Consider the following 16,119-nt stretch of genomic DNA (forward strand, 5'->3'; position numbering starts at 1 on the left):
ATTGCACATTATGGTATCTAACCTTTTTTGTTATTGCTAAGAGCTACCACTTTTGGTTGGTTTATGGAGGTTTCTATCAGCGGTGGTCGCATTTCTGCCATTTTCATCTCTTCATCAGAGGAGAGTTCTTCTGACTCCTGCTAAAGAAAAAACAGCTTTATGCTGTGCATTTTAAAGAACTGCTGAAAGGTTAAGTAAATGCTATCTAAACGGTCACCCAGTGAACAATAAAGGGGAAAAAAATAAGCAACGTAACACAGGCATAACATAACAACTGTGCAGTGCATTTGCAGTGCAAGTGTCCTGGTTTCAGCTGGGATAGAGTTAATTTTCTTCCTAGTAGCTGGTATAGTGTTGTGGTTTGGATTTAGTAGGAAAATAATGTTGATAACACACTGATGTTTTTAGTTGTTGCTAAGTAGTGTTTATACTAAGTCAAGGATTTTTCAGCTTCTCATGGCCAGCCAGCAAGAAGGCTGGAGGGGCACAAGAAGCTGGGAGGGGACATAGCCAGGACAGCTGACCCAAACTGGCCAAAGGGATATTCCATACCATATGATGTCATGCCCAGTATATAAACTGGGGGGAGTTGGCTGGGAGGGGCGGATCGCTGCTTGGGAACTAACTGGGCATCAGTCAGCGAGTGGTGAGCAATTGCATTGTGCACCACTTGTTTCGTATAGTCTAATTCTTTTAGTATTATTTTTGTCATATTATTATTATTATCATTATCATTATTTTTCCTTCCTTTCTGTCCTATTAAACTGTCTTTATCTCAGCCCACGAGGGTTTTTTTTTTTTTCGATTCTCTCCCCCATCCCACTGGGTGGGAGGAGTGAGCGAGCTGCTGCGTGGTGCTTAGTTGCTGGCTGGGGTTAAGCCATGACAGCAAGTCAATTAAATTCAGTAATATTTGCCACTGAATTATCTTTAAGAAGCAGCATATGCAGACTTGCATTGTCACTGATGAACTCCATGGGAACAACACTCAAACCGGTAACTTCAGCTGCAAAAACCTACTTGGAGCAAGCAGATGCAGCCTCTGTTCCACCATTGGAGAGAACCTCCAGTTGAGTTCAAGTCAGAAAGTTATCACTGAACCAGTAAACACCTCAGACTGACTAGCTGGGTATTGGTTTTCCAGAAAAGAGCTCAAACTGAAACAGCTATAGACTAGCATGATCAAGACAATCTTAGGAATGGAGAGCTGTGCTGTGAGAAAAGACCGAATGAGCTTGGCTTGCTTAGTGTAGCAAAAAAAGAACAAGCGTAGCTTGGGTTTATATCTTAAATTTACACTGGAGGTAAATTCCAAAAGGAAGAGAAGTTATTTAACTTCAAGAACAATGGCAGAGGAATAAAGCAATGCTGAATACATTTAAGCTAGAAATCACTAGTTCCTAACCATAAGATGGAGCTCAGTGCACTTACGAAAGAGATTAACTGACAAAGCTGCTGCAAGACCAGCCATGCAACTGATTCAGTATCCTACTGCCAGCACTATATTCCTATCATCTTCAAAAAACGATTGTTTCCAGTAATATTTTGAAGGAAAAAAAAACTTCCTTCCCTGAAGTGGAAATTTCTTTCTAGTAAACATGCTTCCAGTGAACAAATGCTACAAAATCCATGTTACAGATTGCAAAAAGAGTCTGTCAATGTTCACTTCTTACAAGTTTCAGAACATTTAATGTGTGGAACCTACTAGAGCACCACCTTTCCCATGATACTAAGTACCTGCCAGTTCTTTGGACTGCAGGGAGGACAAACCTGACTGAGATGTAGCAAACAAGCTATGACAGTCTTCATTAAAAATAAAAAATAAAAATCCATCTGTTTTTCTCTGCAATCGGAACAGACAACCTCTTCACTGCCTCTACCACATTGCCCGTCCTCTTGGATGTGACATACAACAAGTGTAATCAATGTTGAAATGAAAAACTTACACGCATATAAAGTTAAGAAACCTCCATTCAACTGCGACAGAGTTACCAGCAGGTTATTAGATGGAAGTAAGGAATTCACTATCCCTGACTGACTACACACTGCTGCCTCATTTACTTACTGGCATACAGCCAGCTACAAAGAATTGCTGTCACTATCATTAGACAACTATATACGATTTTCTGAAATTATGTTTTTAAACTAGAGAAAAATGTCAAAACCAATATTTTCAGAACGTATGTAGAAGCAGGAACACGCTAGTGGGGAAATAGCCAGCAACAGCCACAACTGCTTATCACAAAGTCTCTTCAGCAAAAGTATGATATATGCATGTTCCACTGCTTACACAACACAGGCAAAAATAATCTGCTTGTGAAACTATGAAAAAAGCATTTTACAGGTTGTGACTGGCAACTGATTAAGTGACAAGTTCCAAAATTTGTCATAAGTCTGAAACATTCTAAATAAACAAATACATGGTGTTTGTCAGAGAGAAGTTTAGAAGTTTAAAATCTCTGACTCAAGATGTAAACACAATCCAAGTCATATTCATGACAGCTCACTAATAAACACAGAGGATTATGTATTTTTAAACCCACCTTTCACTTTTCTTTTGAAATGAATGTGCATAGTCACTTGGATATTCAAGTTTTTGATTGCTCCCACTAATCAGATATTTTGCTATTTCAGTGACAATTAAAATCGATTCTTTAATGAAGAACTGACAATCAAGCAAAACCTGGAAAATTCTGAATATTTTCACAGTTTGATACTTAGGTCAACTTTTAATCAAGTTTGCTTTATTTTTCTTTAAATGCATGTATCTTTCATTATGAACTTTTTATTAGCTATTTCAACTTTTACTTAATATAATCTGAAGTGAGAAAATTATTGCATTTGAAACCATCTGTATTTACAGCATTTATGGATGGCAATTTTCTGCTATTGTCAATATAAATTTTCATCTCCCAGAGTAACAAATTCAATACAACACCAGCAGAATTCTTTGACTGCTATGATGTTCATTGCAATGCCATACCTCGAGCGTGTCTTCATGGTTGACAATTGTTTTCGTGTTCTGCAAGGTTTTAACAAGTGCAGTCATCTGTGAATTTGCAGTGCTGTGCTCAGCTTCTGGTTCAGTAGGCTTCTGCACAAAGCTTCCTGCTGAATATTGCTTTCTGTCATCTGCTTTGTTCTTTATTGAAGCAATTTCTGAAGTCTACAGGATTAAGAACATTAGCAGAAAAAACATCTTGAAAGGTTTTCAGTAATATATGATATTTAGAGTTAACATTATGTATTTTGGGAAACTATGGAATGGAAAATCTAAGCTTTGAAATTATAAAGTATGAAATGCACCAGGTATGAAATGCAGAGAAATCTCTGCAGATTACTGAGGTACAGTCCCTACCCTTTGTCAATCAGTTTGACTCTCCTCCTTATTGGGGTCAATTTGTACCATCAAATTTCATGTTAAATAATTAAAAAAAAGGCCAACAATATCTACAACAAGACATGTCAGCACCAAACAGTAGCCCTATCATCTATCATCCTACATCAATCTGTTAGAGACTACTGACTCCTGTGCCAACTTGCTATGACTGCCTTCCCAACTTATTATGTAAAACCTCCAGCCACAAGGGCAGCAGTAAGAACCTTAGAGATTATCCTGAATTTCATTGTGAAGCCTGGTGGATAAAAGAGGATCAGAGGATGACAAAGATGCTATCATCCTCCAGAAACCGAAGAAGCCAGCTCCTTAAGACATCCATAGTTGTATTTGTCTGAGAATCAAGTCACCTCCCTTGTTCTTAAGTGTCAGAGGAAAATTGCTACTGCAAACCAGACATTTATTACAGACTTCTTTAGACGGTGAAGAGGTAAGTTCTGTTCTTTAATCTGACAATTTTTCTTGCTATGGCATTAGTGGGGAGGGAGAAGAGAATTAAAAGGGATCAATGACACTCTAGATCTTTGGAAGTTCTTGCAAAGTCAGAAGAGAATACTATCTCTAACCTTTACCCCCACATCTTTTACAGAAACCGTCTGGCCTTCTCGTTTTGACTCCTTGGCAGTATCTTCAGTAGATTCTTCATCCTTTAGTCTATGTACAATTGTCTGGACTGTTTTGACCATATTCTTCAGTTCATCAGGATATGGAGTTGGATATCTCTTCAGGTTGCCTTCCTGTATAATAAAAAGCAATGATGTTCTACATTTAATTATAAGCCATAATTAAAACATCAGCTTTAAAACAGACAGTGACTTAGGACAAAACGCTGAACAATCTAGGACCTCCACTTTGCTGTTCGAGTCTATGTGCACTGATGCAGACTTAAGTTTATAAAACCCAGCAAGATTATGAATCACTTCCCCCCCCCCCCCCAAATGTGTCCATTGATTGCAAGCAGGAAGAATTACGACAACTGTAATTTACTTAAAGAAAAATCAGGATTACTTGTTGTTTCCCCACTATCCTTCTCCATGGCACCACCAGTCAGGCAGTCTCCTAGTTATGCCCTACATTGCCTTACATCAGCTGAAAGTTTTTCCCTTGTGCTCCACTTTAAATGATCTGGCCAAAAAAACCCCAACCAACAACAAAAACCCCCAACAAAACCCCAAAACACAGTGTTTCATCCTGTTAGATACTCTTAACTAATAACCGAAGACTTGATTTCTTCGGCAGAGCGAAATCCACAGCCAAAGTAAGGAAAAGGATGGGATTCAGGGGTGGGGATAAGAGGGAGGGAAGCACCAAGTATTCAAAAATAAATTCAATGCTAACCCGAGGCGGTGCCTCTCTCTCATCTTTGTCTTCATCACACTCAAATGCCACCTGAGCACGCTGTTTCCGCTGTTCCTCCCACAGAGATGGATTGAAACTTTCATTATCAGATATGAACATAACTAAAAAAAAAAACAACCAAAAAAACTCTCTTAAGAGGAGTAGGATACATTATGTGAAATAAAAATCCTCTTTTTCTTTCTCTTGGATGGGACTGGTGTGTTTTTGTATGTATTCTTAAAAGATAAGAGACTAGCAGCACCATTAATTGAAGATTAATGCTTCAAATGAAGATTAGCTGCACTGCCACTGCTTTATGAACTTGGCTGTATTTTCACAATAGTAAAAAAACTTCATACATACAGCTGTACACTAGTCTTAACACTCACACTTGAAAATTTTCAGCAGAACTCTGCTGCAAACTATTTTTATTCATATATATGTATAAATATGAAAATATGTATATGTAGATATATAAGTGTAAATTATACTGATATAGATTTATATAGCCTGACTTCAGTGAGGTGGTCTCTTTAAGCACGTAAGAGCATTCACCTGAATTCATTTAATGAAAATTTTTAAATGAAGAATGACTTAGTGACAAAAACCCGCATTATTACTAATCCTGAAAAAAACCCTAAAGCATCTAAAACTTAAGGTAAACACACGATTTTGCAGAAGTTATACAAATGACAGGAGCTTTACAAACTATTTCTTGCTTAATTTTACATGAGATAAAAAAATCTTTTGGGTACCCACTGTCTCTTATTCTAGCATGTCTCCATGCCTTGTGTTACATCAGCCAGGTTCTACTTTAGCATGCCAAATAGTCTAATAAATCTTCCACCACCACCCCAGCAAATGTATATCCTTCAGTAGCAATGCCAAGACTGTTCATATTAACTACTTCTATACCTGAAATAGAAAAATACTTAATTATAGGGCTCAACAAGTGCATTGGAATATTTGTTACTCTGCATTTATTGTGTAAACTTACAATTTTAACACATCTGAAAATATTCTAATGGATTTCACTATCACTGAAACTGTTCCTGACCAAAAAAAGAACTTGATAAAGAATTTTAAGAATTTTAATTTTAAAAAACACTATCTGTTGAACTTTAAACCTTCCGTTTGGAAGGACCACCTCAGAGGCAGGTATTCTGTCAACTTAAGCCAAACAAGCAGCCCTTTCCTTGTCTACAGAAAGAAACCCCAGCACCTGGGTAAAAAAAAGTTCAAATGGAGAAAATGCTTTCAGGAACAATCTTGAACTTCACTGACTCTCCAAATGATTTTATAATTCTCACATTCTATCAGAGGTATTGCAGATGCATTATCCGCATTAGAAGGCACTAAAAGTGATGCACAATTTACTGTTTTAGCTGATATTTTTGATTACTCCTCTCTCAGTGTACTAGACACTTGTGCCATGGAACAGCAAATGTTGCCACTTGTCAGTTTTCAGTATTTCCATTGATATGTGCCCCCTCTCCATTTATGTTAAAGCAGCACAAGCTTTTCTTTTTGCCTGCAGGGGAAAGAAAGTGGAGAAATAAAGAGATTTAACTCTCTTTCCCTAACTCCTGATGGGGTTACTCATGGAATGTTACTTATTTTCCTAACTATTTCACAAGTGTGCAGAAATAACTTTCTGGCAAGGTCTTAATATTTTGAGCCTAACTTTTTATAAAACAGTTCAAACTAAATGTGAGCAATATGCTTTTTTCTGGACCGATTTTATTTTTCTTTTAAAATAAAACATAGAATGGTATGTACTTTTCAAAAAATAGGTACTCAGTAATGGAGGAAACATTTTGTCTAACATTCTGTTAAAACAGTCAGTCTGAAGCAGACTGTTAAGGAGAATTTCACCCCAAACCATTAAGCTCTGTCAGAATGAAATAGGGTGTCACACCAGGAAGTGGCAACCATCGCAGAATGTGATCCCAACCAGTCCATTCCTCACCTCGCTCACTGAAACAGTTTCACCTAGAATTTACCAATATGTAGATGACATTGAGTTACTGTTCTCATTCTTCAGATGTAACTCTTCATCACTTACAAGTTTGAAGTAAACTTGTATTTAAGTACTAACTAGTGAAAATCATATTAGCTGGACAGTCTTCCCATTATTATTTTCAAAAGTGAGCATTCTGACAGGGTATTTCAGAAATTCTTACCATCCTCGGTCCTTGGTTGCTGGGGGAACATGTAATTAGTAAGCACTGTTTTCTGTGTGTCAGGGTCAGCTTCTTTTTGAAGAGGGATAAGTGGTTTAGACTAGGAAGCAAATGAAAGAAGGATATGTTATAAGAATATATATAAAAAAGTAAATATGATCAACATATCACAGAGCATGCCTGTCCCATTACTTTGAAGACTACTCTGCCTTGTATTAAACCATTTCTCCTCTGAATAATTTTCACAAAATGAAATTATTAACATGTCTGTCTTTGACTGATGACTGGCTTTGACTGAGAACTCAGTAACTGCTTTAAAAGAAAAGCAAACAGTGGATATTCAAAAAATAACCCAGTTTCTTGCTAGGACTTGTTACTATCCCAAAGCAGGCTGATCTGGAATACACAGTAATATTTGGCCATTTAAAGCTGCAGACAATCACATAAAGAGAAAAATTTTGTACTTATTTTTCATATTGACACCAGATTGAATATTCCCCACCTCTTACAAAAAAGGGCAGGGGATTCTTGAAATTACTGTATTAGTAAAAGTGCTTTCATTATACTACATCTGAGGCTAGTGTTTTTCTGGCAGCCCTGTAGACCTTAATGCCATTCAGGAAATCAGCATAGCACAGAGGGCTTCAATACACAGCAAAAATATAAGCCACAGGCGCGTGAATTACTGCTTAATAGCTTGAAACTCGGACAGTCACAGAGTTCAAGGTGTGGCAAGAAACCTAGCTCAAAAAAAAGGTATGCTAAGCTTCCCCAATGGTATAGCTGTGGAAGAAACAGCATGCTACACATTCAAGTACTAGCTTATCAAGCACTAACTCTCCTGTGTAAATAAGCCTGAATTAAGAAAAACAAAACCGAAAAAATCCAACATCTGTTAAATTGCATTTCCTAACAGCACAGAACTTTGAAAGTTCTTTCACAGAAGTATGAAAGTCTCCAAAGACAGGTAGGCTCAGTGTTGTTTATTTCAGGAGAACTGACATAGTAATGTCAAGGAAGAATTGATATATATACACCGTACCAGGTCTCATTATTTAACAGATGGCTCTGTACTTGTCAATTCCATTAGGAATAAATTCAACAATCATCTATTTTTAATTTTAAAAAAGTTCACCTGATTGTCTGATAGCCACATAGCAGTAAGCTGTTGCAGTTTTGTAAAGGTAAATGGCAAATTCTTCAGTCTGTAAATTACAACAAGAATTTATGTAAGTACATTTATCAATACTGTTAAGACTGTTAAGAAACAATCCTGCATTAGCCTGTAAAAATGTTTAAAAAGGACATTTACAGATATAGTTAAATTAATAACTATAGACAGCTGAAAGGCAACAGCATTTAATTTAGATTCAAAGCTATACCTGGAATTAAAAAAAACCAAGCAAACAAAAACCCCACATTTCTGCCCAGTTTAGCAAGCAGCTTAAAAAAGGAAGTGACAATGTAACTTGAATTTAACTCAGTTCAGTGACTTGAATACAATTTTGAAGACAATTAACCTGAATTAATTAATCTGAATCCTTAGCATTTTATGTTTCAATATACATGTATGCCAATTAAGAAAAAAGTGCTGTAACTGAAAATCGCTGTTTTTTTCCAAGATACATGTGTGGGAAAGGGACTGCCCTGGATAATGGAAGCTCTAGCGTTAATGGATAAATCAAGCTACAGATGGAGTACAGAGAAGCTGGATTGGCAGAACAGGAGGGAGAGCTTAGACTTATCTCTCCCAATATATTTCAATTCTACAAATTGGCAATTCCCCAAAAAGAAACGTTTTGTCAGTTTTTAATGACCAGCTCTAATAAAACACAACTCTCTCTTTCCCCTTTCCCAGCACACTCAAGTGTTTTACACTATACTGTGATACTATTTTGTGTCCTCCATATGCAATACAGGAAGCTATCAACTTTTAAGTAAGAATCAAAAGTTTCATGAAAATAACCAAACTAATTCCCCAGAAAAATACATGCTAACAATGATGAATGTATTGAAGCTGTGCTTCAATGCATGTGCCATGTGCCAAGTCATTAAAATAAAGACAGCTTAATACAATGGAACTGCAAGATCCAGAATACAACAACAACACATTAAATACATGCATCTCAGTCAGCTTCTAAGCTGTGCGTGAGATAAGGAAAGATAGCATAATATATTCATAACAATACCTCTACATTATTATTGCATTTTATACAACTTCAACTTGAATAAATGCATTCACAAACCTATTGTCACTCAGATTGATGACTTTTAATTTCTGCATATCACCCATCTCTTCAGGGAGAAATTCAAGCTTATTAGAATGCAGAAACAACACTGTTACATGCTTCCAGTTTCCAATCTGAAAAAAACCCCGAACAATTAATTCATCTTCACAACTCCAAATATGCAAATTTTTACTGTTCGAAATCAATTAGTATAACAGCTATTTTTGCCTGTAGAGTATAATTAGATTTATTCTTACGTATTAAACCTTCTTTTAGTTTCAATACACTAGCAACAAATTTCTACTTCTTGCTTAAAAAAATTCAGAATTTCATTATTTAAAAACTTGTATATTTGTATACATCCTCCTTTAAAAACATACACGAAGAAAATCTACTCAAGAATTATTAACTTCTTATCCAAAAGTTGTACAGACTATATAGTTTAAAATACGTTAAAAAGTTAATTTTACAGTTTTGTAATTAAATACATACCTCTGATGGCAGCTGTGTTAAAAAGTTATGATCTGCAGCAAATGTCCTTATATTAGAGAGCTGCCCAATAGACGACGGCAAAGTTTCAATCTCATTGAAACTACAGTCCAGTTCTTCTACCGACATTAACCTGAAAAAAAAAAAAAATTACTCCTCTATACAGCTTAATTCATCCAACATTAATTGAATACTTTTAGTTTAAATGAAGTTAATACCACTATTAATTACAAATCTTAAATTTAGTTCAAAATAAAACTCTGAAACCCAAGGGAATTCAAATCCAAGAAAAATCCTTTACTAATTACCGAAAATGTGTTTTGGGTTTTTTGTTTGTTTGTTTGTTGGTTGATTGTGGGTTTTTTGGTTTTGTTTTTTTAAATCTCCTTTACACTGCCCTCATAAGAGAGCATTCAGTGAAAACGGGTGGTCAGCAACATCAAATGTTTGTGTACTACATGAAAACATGCTAGTGCAAGGCACTAAAAACATTCAGAATGGGACAGATCATAGCCAAACAGGACTTGAGTTCAGTTTCTGAACAAGAAACGAATTTCAAGAGTTAGAGACAGTGAACGTAAGAATCTGGCAGTGAACAAGTATTTTGTAAATTCTTACAACAAAAGATAACCTACATTAATTTAAAACTTGCAAGTGATGGCAAAAATAGTTGGTTCAGAATTAAGTGCTGTACAAAAAGGGAATTTGTTCCAATTTCTTTTCTCCTATTATAATTAAATTGCTGAACACCAAATTATACATTAAAAAAACCTGCTGATAAACAGGTGAAAATTCTCCTTATGATATAAAAAAGAAAAATGTGTGTGTTCAGATTCACTTTTTACAAGCTTTTTGATAGTGGTTCAATCATTTGCAATATTTACCACAGACACAGCTATGTTACTGCCAAAAACCAGCTTCAGGCAGCTGACTGCCTTTTTAAACATCTTGTTTTCTTTCACATTCAATTTTTCTTTTGTAGATTGGTGGCTGCATTAATAAGTGACGAACGGATGTCTTTTGATACTAAATAACACAAAGAACATACATGCTGCAAAGTAGAAGATATGAAAGCACTTGCTTTCAATTTTATTAAGACATTAACATGTAGAAGAAATTAAATCAAATAGGTGTAAAAACATTCAAAAGAGGAGCCACTGTTACAGAAAAGTGTGCAGAAAGGCAACTCAACCTTTTCTTCAGGTGAAATACCTACCCTCCTATGGAGTCTGGCAAATAAATTAACTGGTTTTCATCAATTTTAAGTGTTGTTACCTTCTTCAGGGAACCTGTAATAAAATGAACAAGTAAATCACAAAGGACATTTGAGTTCATTAAGCTTAGTTTTAATTTTAAATTAAGGGGATAAAAAACTATGGGCAAGCAACCACATCTTCTGTATTCCCTGGCATGCCTGTAGTGCTATATATCTAAGGAAACAAGCAGACGAGCCTACACAACTTGTTTGCCAGCTTACCATGTGCCAGCCGGGGGCGGGGGGAATAGTTTTTTTACTCTGTTACAGTCAACAGTTTCTTATCCATTTACAAACTACTGTATAAAGTCAAGAATACTCCAAAACAAATATAAATTTTATTATTCAGCTACGCATTACAGCTTTATCCAAAACTGGCACTTTTAATCAACTGAAACTTTGATCTAAAGTGTCATTTGTCTATTTTCAAGTGTTCTGTGTCTAAACTATAAGCTTTTAAGAACATGAATTAATTGAAAATACAAACCAATAGACTCTGGCAGTTGCTGAAGTGAATTACTGGATAACAGTAGGTCTTGCAGGCTTTCACAACCTGAAATACCTTCTTCAACTACTTCAATGTTGTTTTTAGAAACATCCAAGTAGGTCAGTTGTTTCAAAGTGCCTATGAACTAAAAGCAAGAGAAAATAATGCATTCTAGAAAGTGCAACTTCAAAACAAAAAATCCAGCAGATTTGACAACAAACTGTCTCTCAAGTGTAATGCCAGAGGAAAAGAGAAAACCTATTTATAGTGCTGAAATACAATTTTATGCAAAATATTCAAGCTTTATAATGAAATATTTTGTGCAGATACGCACAGTTGAAGTTTTTCCACACACAGACACACCACAGTAATTCTGCAGGTCTCAAGTCAGTCTGCTGCAAATTCAACGGTTTGATCAGTTAGTATGAATCAAGTAACTGAAGCTTTAGAACAGATTTCAGACAGAGATAGGTAATGTAAGGACATCATTAGGCTCCAGTAAAGTCTTTTAATGCTTATTTTCGCCTTTTGTGTAAAACTGCATCCTACTTAACCTCAAAAACAACAGCAATGAATCCTTAATTGTAATAAACTGAAGAAACAAGCCAAAATACAAGCTTGTATTACCTTTCCATATGAACCAAGAATAAGCTTGAAGATTTGTGCACACTACTGAAATCTTCACAGGAAAGATCCAGTCACTTTCACAAATACAGTTTTACTTTTACTGTAAAGTAGAAATGTTTAATACATCCACTCAGCTCTTCAAGGAAGAATTCGCTGAAGTGAGGAAAGACAGTAGAGAAGACTACTGATCAGGCAAGAAAGCCCTCACATCAGAAGACTGCTAGTGATTTGTTCTAGTTTCAGCTGGGACAGAGTTAACTCTCCTCTTAGTAGCTGGTACAGTGCCGTGTTTTGGATTTGGTGTGAGAATAATGTTGATAACATGCTGATGCTTTAGTTGTTGTTAAGTAGCGCTTATCTTAAGCCAAGGACTTTTCAGTTTCCCATGCTCTGCCAGCAAGCAGGTGTGCAAGAAGCTGGGAGGGAGCACAGCCGGGGCAGCTGACCCAAACTAGCCAAAGGCATATTCCATACCATAGAACGTCATGCTCAGTATATAAATGGGGGGGAGTTGGCCGGGAGGGGGGACTGCTGCTGGGGCAGCGGGTGGTGAGCCATTGCATTGTGCATGACTTCCCCCCCCCCCCCCCTTTTTTTTCCCTATTCCTTTTCATTACTATTATTATACGTCATTATTATTATTATTGTTAGCATTATATTTTACTTCAGCTATTAAACTGCTCTTATCTCAACACGTGAGTTTTACCTTTTTTCCCAATTCTCCTCCCCATCCCACTGGGAGCGGGATGGGGGAGCGAGGGAGCGGCTGCGTGGTGCTTGGCTGCTGGCTGGGGTTAAACCATGACATGATTTTAAGCTGCTTCCCAAATTTCCAATAGTCATTTACTAGTTTACTACAACATAAGCTCAGCTGCACAAGTACTGCAATAACAGGTCAGCCTGGACCCCATGTAATTCTGAGAGATGACAGGAACCCAGGCAAAGTCAACAGAACATTTTCTCAGGAACTGGCTATACTCCCTGTATACATGGCACCTGAACACGCATTGCTTGCTTTACAGCCATGACCAGTAAAAATTCACACAATATATTTATCCTGTAAATTCCTGCTTGCTGTCTAACAAAATAATCCCTTTTTGGAAGGACCAGTCAACCCTAAATTTGATCCAGGATTTGATCTGGATTTTTACCCCTTTCCTGAATTGGAACATAATGTTTAGATGAGAGGTATATAACATTCAATGAAAGAAAAGCTGTGTACCCAGCTCTCATTATCAGTGACAATTTCTAAGTGGACTCGTTAAGCATTTAAGTGGCATTTAGCCTTTTGGCTTTAAGTAACACTAAAATTACATAGCAACTTTAACATACGTGATCGCTGACAGAGCAAATACCACTGTAAATTAAAATACTAAATGTTTAACACAGTAAAAGAACTTACCCCTGGAATAAGTGTTAGTCTATTACCATCCATCCAAAATTCCTTTAACCCACTCAGTTGTTCAAGTACTTCAGGCTGTAAAGGGAAGCCATTTTTTTTAAAAACTTCATACAAAAAATAGTGAAAGGCAAAAACAACTTCAGTGATTCATCTATTGCAACTTTAAGTAATGTCTTATTATAGCTGTTATATACACTTTTTTCACTGGGTCAAAGAAAACCCAGATAATTCACTTTTTGAAATGTAAATATATACTAGATATACAAAAATCTTTCAAGAACGTAATCACAGCACTAAATAATCCTTACAGAAAGGTTTGTTTTTTTTTTTTTTTTTACAGAAACTATTATTTTTCAACTGGAGCACACAATAAATAAACGTTACATGTATAATTTCCTCCTTCATAGAGAAGGTCTAAAAACCCTTAAATTCCATCAACTCAGAAGACCTGTTTTTCAAAAACCACAATGATTTTGTGGCTTTGGGGAAAAGGGAAACAAATTTTAATTTTCTAGCAACAAAGGGTGCATCTGCATGATGCAAGCAAGCCACTCCATCCATAAAGTGAAGTGCAGGATTGTGCTTCCATTACAACTTATTGTTAGAAGTATCTTATGTATCAGGGAAAGACTACTACTTGCTAAACATCCATGTTGCATATGCCTCTCTATTTAAACTTCCCTCCTGAGAAAGGACTACAAAACAGGTACTACTGCACCTTAACAACTACAACCAAGTTCAGTTAAATGCAGAACTCAATTTTGTTATACTGTAAATATACAGCATTCCTGCGTAAGTTGCAGTCCTGACTCCCAATAATCCACTTTCCAAGCGAAAATCTTTACTGAGGACTACCTTTCAGACAGATTTTTACCCAAAAAAGCAGTTTCAAATCTTTTTGTGCTTTTACCAAAAGATCTTAATTAAATACGTTACCAGTAGTTGACTCTTATAGCTAAAAGGCTGGGAGAGATGAAGCAATCAGCCAAAAATATACCCAAACAAGTAATTTTGCAGCCTATACTTAGTTCCTGGCTGTTATGGCTTAACGTGGGCCTGGACACATTAGTTTAAGGCTCCCACACAAATATCTACCCTGTAATGAGAATATGGCAGTAATGGTAATGGCTAGAAGTGTTATAATACTAATGAACAATTCCTTAAATACACTTCCCTATCTGCCGAACCATACAACTAGGCAAGTGTTCAGTTCTGCATGATCTACTGGTGGTACACAAAGGCTTGACTTTATTATATGGCAGGTCAGTATGTTCCACTATACTTCTATTTCAATTCCTTTATCCACGAACGTAATTGTAGAAGCAGAGAGATGTTAAGTGATTGTACATATAAGATGTATTTGTCTGTGAGATCATGAACAGGAAACAAGTTGATCCATGCTGAAGGAAGAATCTGAGCACCTCAACTGTAAATACTATTTTGAACAATATTCAAACTTAAAATTGGTATAGTTTCCCTTGGATCTAAATAGTTTGTGCACAATAATAAAAGCAGGTTATGCACAGCTTATACAGAACTTGCAACATTAAATACATGATAACCAATAAGTGTTTAGAAATTATTATAAGCCAAACAATTATGTTTGTAATTCAAACACATATTACCATTAATTTTTTACCAGTACAGTAACCACACTATACCACAGAGTGATATTTTCAAATTGAGGAAAAAATATACTCGTATTCATCAGAATATGCACATAATTTTTATAACAGGCTCCATAAAGTAGCATAAGGCATACATAATATTTGCTCAGTAGCAGAACTCTTAAGCTGATGTTTACATTTTCATATTGATTAAAAACAGATTAAAGGATAAAGAGATTTATAAAAGATACAAAGCTCTGTTACTAAGGCAAAACTTACCACTTCTGTGAATTCATTACTTCCTAAGTCCAGTCTCTCCAGCTGAGTCAGTCTGGACATGGTTCTGCACAGGAAGGGCATTAATAAGGAATTAGATTTAAGAAAATACCAGTTACATCCAATCTTCCTGTATTCATACAAATATATTATTTTAATCAGTATTAAGTAGTGATGCTGTTCTGTGACTGGACTGATATCTAAATAAGGTAAAATTTTCACATACTGCTCAACCAGGCACATATTAATGATCATGCCAACTGTTGACTGTCACACAGAGTACACTGCAACTCAGCTACAGATTAGTTTACAAAAACTAAAGACCACTAGAGTAATCTTTATGATAAAGAGTAAGTCAGTGAAGTTACTCTTCTTTTGAGTGCTTCAGCTTTTCACCTACAGTCACAGTAAGTCTTCTCAGCAGCCAAAGGCTGGTTAACTACGTTTTCTGCTCAAAGACAGACCTCTGTCTAATGATCAGCTAAACCAGAAAAGGCACTGTTGAATCACAGTAACCAACAATGCCTTTCTCCCTCTCCAGGCTGCTGACAAAGTTGCTTCCATATGATATGGTCTGGAATCCTAATTATTTCTCTAGTCCTACAACAAATCAAATTACTAAATTGGATTTTGTGACACATCAATACTCTTTAAGCCAACTTATGGCAAAGATTAAATCAATGACCAAAAAAAAAAAAAGTATAATCCATTATTTCAAGCTGTGTTTTGGCAACATTTTTCTTCCATTTAAGTTTACTTTGGGGACCCCACAGAGGTTATCTACCACTGCACATGGTGGTCTACACAATCGGTACTCCAGTCAACAGCAG

At 36.1% G+C, this 16,119-nt stretch overlaps 1 protein-coding gene across 1 annotated transcript in view; it reads right to left on the reverse strand.

Moving 5' to 3' along the window:
• The window catches only part of ERBIN (erbb2 interacting protein), an 82,802-nt gene that overhangs the window by 21,977 nt on the left and 44,706 nt on the right, over positions 1-16,119 (reverse strand). Inside the window, exons 7-18 of the mRNA XM_050912521.1 lie at positions 15,293-15,356; positions 13,407-13,481; positions 11,378-11,522; positions 10,852-10,924; positions 9,639-9,768; positions 9,165-9,280; positions 8,054-8,123; positions 6,919-7,018; positions 4,706-4,857; positions 3,964-4,134; positions 2,984-3,166; positions 23-137 (exon numbers count right to left, since the gene is read on the reverse strand). Of these exons, the coding sequence (XP_050768478.1) occupies positions 23-137; positions 2,984-3,166; positions 3,964-4,134; positions 4,706-4,857; positions 6,919-7,018; positions 8,054-8,123; positions 9,165-9,280; positions 9,639-9,768; positions 10,852-10,924; positions 11,378-11,522; positions 13,407-13,481; positions 15,293-15,356 (1,394 nt within the window). The remainder of the gene's footprint in view (positions 1-22; positions 138-2,983; positions 3,167-3,963; positions 4,135-4,705; positions 4,858-6,918; positions 7,019-8,053; positions 8,124-9,164; positions 9,281-9,638; positions 9,769-10,851; positions 10,925-11,377; positions 11,523-13,406; positions 13,482-15,292; positions 15,357-16,119) is intronic.

This window comes from Gymnogyps californianus, chromosome Z (genome assembly GCF_018139145.2).
Source record: "Gymnogyps californianus isolate 813 chromosome Z, ASM1813914v2, whole genome shotgun sequence".
Classification (NCBI taxonomy): Eukaryota; Metazoa; Chordata; class Aves; order Accipitriformes; family Cathartidae; genus Gymnogyps; species Gymnogyps californianus.